Consider the following 7448-nt stretch of genomic DNA (forward strand, 5'->3'; position numbering starts at 1 on the left):
GATGTTTCCCCTGTGGCCAGAGGGGTTATCAGCAAAGAAAGAGTTACACAGCAGAATAAGCATTGTGGTTTGGGGGTTTCCCTCCCTTTCCCCCTGCAAAGAAAAAAAAAACAACCAACCCACACATATCCAGTTTTTTGAGTGTAAAAGGTGCAAAAGGAAAAAAGATCACAGAAAATAAGCATTTCAAGACAAATGAGGAAAACCTGCTAATGAATTAGGATCCACTTTCTGATATGTTTTGCACAGAGAAAAATTTGCACCTCTTCGGTAACAGAGAGGAAGAAATAATTGTCACAAAGCTGCAGAAGAATTCACTAAGGTTATGAGCAAAATGCAACAGCCAAGAACTGAGCATGTGGGTTCACTGCTACTTGAAGTATTAAACAACTAAGCTACCACCTTCATTCTGGAATAACCACCTGATTTCCCTCACAGGGCAGGAAAATAGACTGTTAATCACATTAACATGCATACCACCTTGATTTTTTCCCACCCCCAAAAAAATTGTTTTCCAAAGCAAAAGTCACAAGCAAGTTTCAGACAAAATATATATATTTAAAAAAAATCTTTACAATAAGTCAGGAAACATAGGAGCTTGCATACAGTTTATTATAATAAGTCAGTTCTCAGCTCCCTACAGTTCAGATAACCCTGGTGACAGTGTTTACAACTTCTAATTTTTGCTTTCATAACTTTAAAGCAAACAATACATTTGAGTGTATTTTACTCTGTGCAAATAAGACAACTTGTGGAATCCTTCAGAAGAAATATCCAAGATCTGTCTGCAGAGGTCCTTTGTTTCTCAAAGATGATTTATGAGAGTTTCTGTTTTAAGATAAAGTGCTCCTGTCCAGCAGAACCCAAAGGCCTTCAAGAGTTCAGAGAGTAAGTTTAGCTCAGATTAAAAAAATAATTGGTCATACAAATTCCAGCTTTCCATGTCCGCTGTACATTCCCCAGTGGACTAGTGAAAGAATTTTGTCATTGCTGAGGTCTGAATGTCTCATTTTATCACAGGTCATGCAGCAGTTCTCGTGACCAGTCACAGGCACCATGCATTCCAAGTCCAGTTTTGCCACCTGCCCTTTTTTCGAATTATGTCCATGAAAACTATAGTGCAAACGGGAGAGCATTTGCTGTCGTTGATCTTGCAGTCTCTTGTTTTCACTCCTGAGCATCCGCAAGGCCAGCATGATAAGGAGCACCAAGATTAGCCCACCAGCTATAGGGACAGCTATTACAGCTGCCCTGAACCATAACTCTTTCGAAGAGGTCAATTCCTGCACCTTGGTGATGAGATTCCTGCTGTTGTCATGTTGATATCTGCTCCCTTGTCCTGCAAAGGGGAAAGATGTGAAGCTTATTTAGTATCAACAACAGGTTTATATATAAGCAACTCCTTTAAAAGCCACACTGACAAGTTTAAGGAGCCACAGCTACACACTCTGTAGTATCTAGAAAATGCTCTTATAAAGAAAAATATCAGTTTCTAAGGCTGTTTATAATTTCTTACCCTAATAGCCGATTTAAATACGAACGCCAGTTCCATTGCTTCTTACAAGCAGTGTCAAGTTGGCAAGACAGACCTCCGATATTAACACAGGCAAAAAAAAAGCTACTTGGCTGAGATGCTCCCCAGCACCCAGCTACCCACTTCTCCCTCTAGTGTGTCTACTTACACTAACAACTAAATAACAGTAGACATGCAAGGTTTTAACTGTCACCAGCCTGATGGCCAGAAGAGAGATTTCACCAAAGCTTCCTTGGCCTACCTGAAGTATCACCCCTGGAAGGAGACAAAACATCATGTAGTCCTCTGTAATTGCACATATCTTCATGACAGCATTCCAATGTGGACATGGTGGTGGTGCCAGAGTGGTTTTGTGCTTGTTTAGCTTGGCAGATATCAGCTGTGCTTGCAATAGAGTCCAAGCAGCCATGAGTAAGTGGGGAATGTGTATTCTGAGGATCAAGCAGTCTGGAGAAGCAGGCGCTAAGCTCAGATTTGCACATATAGCCAGTTGCAACACAGTGTGCAGCATCACAGTAGCATCTGATTTCACCTGAAAAAAATTGTTCAAGAAAAGTAAGAATTTAGTTCTTTAAAGACACCTCACTAGGTACTCTTCTTGGACACAAGCATCACACAACCAGACTCAGTGCCAGTTTTGGGGTATTCCTCTAGACTGTAAACCCATGAGAGCAGGGGTTGTTTCCTTCCATCACTGTACAGTGCATACCTGTTGTAACCTTAATCTCTGCAAATGCCTCAGGGCTCTTGTTTTAATTACTATAGTCCTTTGAATTAAAGCAAGAACATTTCACTAAAACAGGGATGGGGAGGGGTGGGCGGGTGGCAGTGAGGAAGGTCACAGTGGCTTTTTTTCCAGGGTAAATAACTAACAAGACCATTTTATAGCTGCTTCCACTTGCTGTCAGCAGTTGCATTAAACCACATATAAAATGAAATCCCAGTTTTAAAAGCAAAACACACTTTCAGTACTATAAGGAAGTCACATCTATGTTTTGAACTATTACTACAGGAACAGCATTCTATTTTTATAAAGGTAACACTTATTTTAACTGGGCACAAGCACACAACAAGAACACTAGGTTTGAATATTTGTGTGACAAATGAAAAAAAAAATCAGAACTGCTGAATTGTTTATTACCTCTCAATACTGTGCCAAAATTTAAAAGGTTTAACTAACACCTTATAAAGCTATTAGTTAGAACCATTACCATCTAAGTCTCCCAGTCAGGAAGGTTTTTACTGTGTGAAACTGGGCAACTATTTGTAATTTCTCCAGAAAAAGAGAAATTCCTTAAGTAGCCATTCATGCAAAAAGGCTTTTTATCAGTATTATAAAACTGAAACAGCACAGTTTATAATTAATCTGTTACCAGACTCAATGTCTCTTAACTCAAATGTAAAGTTATTAAATGGAGTGAAATTGCAAGGCTAAAAGCTCCCTCTTGCCCCTCCCTGATTTTGCATGCAATCCAACATGCAGTCAAAAGGGGAAACACTAAGACTGAAAATCCTCTACCAGCTCTATGAAAAATCTCTCAGGAAACCTCAAAAATTTCTGAAGGAAGCGATAAAAAAAAAGCTCCCTTCATAAAACTCTTCATTTTGTGCTCTCCAAACTGCTCTGGTACAAATTATGTGTGTCCTGTGCTGTAGGGAAGACTTACTCTTTCTAGGCAAGTTGGGACTCAAGAAATAATTCAATGTGCCATCGATCCAAGGTTTAGAAGAAAGCCAGATTTTGAAGCCATTCTTAGAAGAGTAGACTTAAAACTACTAACGTGCCTGGTGTACTTGCCATCATAGTGGCAGCAAGGCTTTCAAAGTCAACTGACTTTTCAGATGTCTTCCTTCTACAGTCTGCACTTCAAACAAATCAGTCTTCACATTTCCCTGCTGCTGCCCCTTACGAAGCTTTCTACTGCCCCATACCTAAAAAAAATAATTCTGAAATATGTCGAAAATCATGCCAACCAAGTTAGCTTCCCCTCTTCAGTCTACCTTAATACTTTCCCCAAAATGCTACTGCAGGCTCCAGGCCTTGAAGTTCCTGCTGCTCTTTAATAACTCTGCTTAATAGAAGCCAAATGATGGAGTGTCTCACTGTCTCCAGTCCAATTCCCTTGGGCTTTTAGACCAAGTAACCTAATTTTTCGTGAATTCATGTACACTGTTATCTAGCATGCTATGGAGAAAAAGACTCATTTTCTAATTATCGTATGTGAGATCTTCCCTCTGCTCTCCCTGAAAAAATGATTTTCATCATTTTCTCACTGTATGAGAGTTAAAAATAAGATGCAAAAGAAGTAACAGCACCAGAGCGGTCCTTTCATGAGTTTTCCCACAGCACAGGAAGAAAGTAAAACACACGTACTTCCAATTGTTTATACAATCACACTTAAAACTCTACATTTTATTGACCTAAGACAATCTTATAAACAAAAATCTGACAGGCTAGTCATCAGGTTAATTCAACTGCTTTTTAATTAAACCCACATTTTCGGTGGAACAGAATGGACTTTGTATTACTGTATTAAAACTGCATTTCTGTCAATTCATAAAGTTTCTTCCTGTGCTATGCAAAAGGCCAGAAAGGGTATTTAGTATTTTGAAACAGTGAACAATGCCCTTCTGTTCCCTCCTCTTTCTTGTTACTGTATGTAGCTATTAAAGAAAAATGTCTGCTTTTAGTCAAGATGGCTACAGGAGAGACTGCAGGCTTCGCTTAAAGCTTTTGAAGTCAACAGCAGCCAGAAGTCTGTGATCCCCTAATTATATCATTATCAGGCACATAGTTTCAGTATCTGCGACTTCACATCACTCAGTCACTCCCTGTTCTGCCCGCTTTGATGGGGCCAGCGGGCTCCCCCCTGCACGCTGCAAGGGCTGTTATTTAGGGTTAATTACAGCCTTCTTTCTAGAATAAATAAATACGTCGCACATCATCACCGCGCTAACTTATCCCTCACCGCCCCCCCGGCGCACGGCGGTTACCGGCAGCCAGAGGGTCGCCCCTGCCCCGGGCGGGCGGTGACAGGGCAGGGCGCGGCCGCCCCTCGGCGCCGCGGGCTCGCCCGGGGCCGGTGCCGCTCTGACGACGGGAGCCCCCGCGCTGCGGGCAGCCGGCACCGGCGGCCAGGTGGGCGCGGGGGGACGGGACGGGCAGGCGCAGCCCCGGCAGCTCCCCGCCACCGCCCGCCAACAGAGGCTCGGCGACGGGCTCCCGAGGCCCGCCCGCTCGCCACGGCCACGGCACCGGCCCCGCCGCGCCGACACCGCCGCGTGAGCGGCTCCCCGGGGCCGGCTCCCCTCGGGCACCAGGCCCGCCCAGCCGCCCCGCTTCCTCGGGCGCGGCTCCCTCAGGCGCCGGGTGCCCGCACACCCCGGGTCGGGTCCCCTCGGGCTCCCCCGGCCCCAGGTCCCGCGCCGCGGCCTCACCTCTGGTGAGCAGGACGGCCATGGCGCACAGCTCCAGTTGCAGCCAGATGAAGATGTAGCTGGAATGGCGATCCATTTACCCACCCGCCCGCACAACCGGCGGCGCGGCGCCGCTCGCCACAGCCCGCAGCGCAGGCACGGCCAAGCCGCCGCCGCCCGCTCCCGCCCCGCCGGAGCCCCGAGGAGCCGCTCGCCCGCGGGCAGAGCCGCTGCGCGGCCACCGCTGCGGCAGGCAAGGGCGGGGGGCGGCGGACGGCCGCGGCGCGCCTTGTGCCTTGCACTCCCTGCTCTGCCGCGGCTGCAGCGGAGGGCCCGTCCCCAGCAACAGGCGCAGTCGGCGCGCACGGTGCGGCCCGGCGGGCGCTGCCTCGCTGACACGGCAGCGGCGCCTCCCGCCCCGTAAATACCGCCGGCGCCAGGCGCGGGCCGGGCCGCCGCGCCCCGCCCCCTGCCCCGCCCCGCCCCATTGGCTGCGCCGCTCGGAGGTGGGCGGGGCGCGCCGCGCCGCGGGCAGGGCCGTCGCCCCCTCCCGCCCCCCCGGCGGCGGGCTGGGCCCCGCGGCGCGACTTGCGCTCCCGCCCGCGGCGCCCCCGGGCGGTGGCGGCGGCGGCGGCCCCGGCCCCGGCGGCTGTAAACCCAGCTCCGTTCAGTGATGGGCACCGAGCACAGGACCCCGGCCCCGGGCTCTCCGAGGGAGCGATCGCTGGCGGCGCGGAGCGTCCTCACCCGCCGCGTTACTTTCGGGGCTTCCCGGGAGGGTGGGCACCGCCGGGATCCGTGGGAACGGTGCCCTTACGGGGGCAGCCGCGCGAGTTTCATAAGCAAATGCAGCGGCTCTGGCTGCAGGTTTGGCGGAGCCGCGGTTAATGAATAAACAGCAAGACGAGCCCCTTGCGGTGGGATGAAAGGCAGAGGCGAAGCGAAAGGCGGCTGCACCCGCCCCCCCTGCGCCCCCTGCCCCGCGCCCCCGGGCCCCGCTCGCCACCAGCTCTGCCCGCTGGCCACCAGCCCGGCCCCGCTCGCCGCTCCCCGCACCCGGGGCTGCACGGGGATGCAAAAGTGTTGCGACACCCGGGATGCCAGGAGTTTCACTGCCGCCGGGTTTGGGTTTGGTGGGGTTTTTTTAGGGTTGATCTGTTTGGGGTTTTTTTCCCAGAGTTATGAAAAACCTACGTCTGGGCTCGACGGGGCGCGGGGCGAGCAGCAACCCGGCCAAACCCCGGCTGCGGTCTCCGTCCCCCCGGCCCACGCCGCCCCCCCGGCCCGGGATGCACCGTGCGGCTCGGGGGGTTCTGCGCTTCGCGCTCAGCCCCCCGGGGTCTCCCAGGCTGCTGTCACCTCCACGCTGCTGTCACGTCCACGCAGCAACGGCAGGCCCCTTAGCCCCTAGTCAGAGCCCTTAGCGAGTGCACCCCCGCGGTACCTCTATTATCCCAACATTTCTTTTCGGAAAACAGCTCTTGGGGATGGAAGCACGAGGTGATGTTCCACCACGGGCTCTGACATAGGTCCCATGGGTCATGCTTAGTTTGGACAGTTCTCCTTCATGTGTTGGTCCTGAAACCAATGTGCCCCGTAGTTAAAATTTCTTTGCTAACTTAGTTTTCTCCTTTCTGTTCTCATTACGTTTTATAAGCCTTGATTTCTACGGCACTTGCACACCGACTGTTTCCCATTTATGGGCAAAATGCTTTAAATATTTGGGTCTGCAGCTAGTATTCAAGCTGTTGGACGATGTGTAGATAAGTTAACAGCAAAAATGGCTCTAGAGTTTTAATTTGAAATGTTTTGTGAGTCTTCAAAGACGTTTTCAAATCAGGACATTATACCTTGTGACAGAGACATTCCTCCTCTGAAAGAGAAAGGAGGAAATATGAAATCTGAGATTGGAGATAACTCCAGTTTACTTTGGCAGAGAGGAACAGACTGGATCTCGAGCTAATTAGTGCTAATGCCATCACACGTTATAATGGTTTTACTGTGAGTCTTGCGATTTGCATATGTATAAGATAGATACACATGTGCTGCACCGCAGCCTTTATACTTGTGTTATACATATTTGCACTCCACCACAAAGTAATTTTCTAATTCCTGTTTCTGTTTAGAAATTACAAAAACAGCCAGATCAGCCAAGCCATATCTCCCACTCTGGCACTGGCTATCAGACGCTCATTTGCAAACATACAAAAATATCATTCATTATAACTTAGAATCATTACAGCAGCATGTGCAATTCTGTTTCTGCTGTTCCTACCACTGGTGACAGGCGCATTTAGCAAATCTCATTTGTTACATGCGATACCGACAGACTGGAAATGGCTTTTATTCGTGGAGCCACATTACTGCACTAAGTAACATGAGAGACTCCCTGAGTATTATAAACATCCTGGCTGAGGGAGCATGGACAGACTAACCAGGAGGCAATGTGCTCCAGATCAGTTTTGAGCAGCAAATTCCATTGGCAGCTGTCAAGTTT

General features: G+C 49.4%; 1 protein-coding gene across 1 annotated transcript; it reads right to left on the bottom strand.

The window, feature by feature from the left end:
* Positions 1–537: 537 nt before the first annotated feature.
* On the bottom strand, positions 538–5344 carry BAMBI (BMP and activin membrane bound inhibitor). The gene is made up of 3 exons (XM_037385917.1): positions 4973–5344; positions 1776–2066; positions 538–1339 (listed from the first exon to the last, which is right to left on the bottom strand). Exons 1-3 carry the CDS (start codon positions 5046–5048, stop codon positions 921–923), a joined length of 786 nt encoding a protein of 261 aa, XP_037241814.1. The 5' UTR covers positions 5049–5344; the 3' UTR covers positions 538–920.
* Between the last annotated feature and the right edge of the window lie 2104 nt (positions 5345–7448).

The sequence above is a fragment of the Falco rusticolus genome, chromosome 4 (genome assembly GCF_015220075.1).
Source record: "Falco rusticolus isolate bFalRus1 chromosome 4, bFalRus1.pri, whole genome shotgun sequence".
Classification (NCBI taxonomy): Eukaryota; Metazoa; Chordata; class Aves; order Falconiformes; family Falconidae; genus Falco; species Falco rusticolus.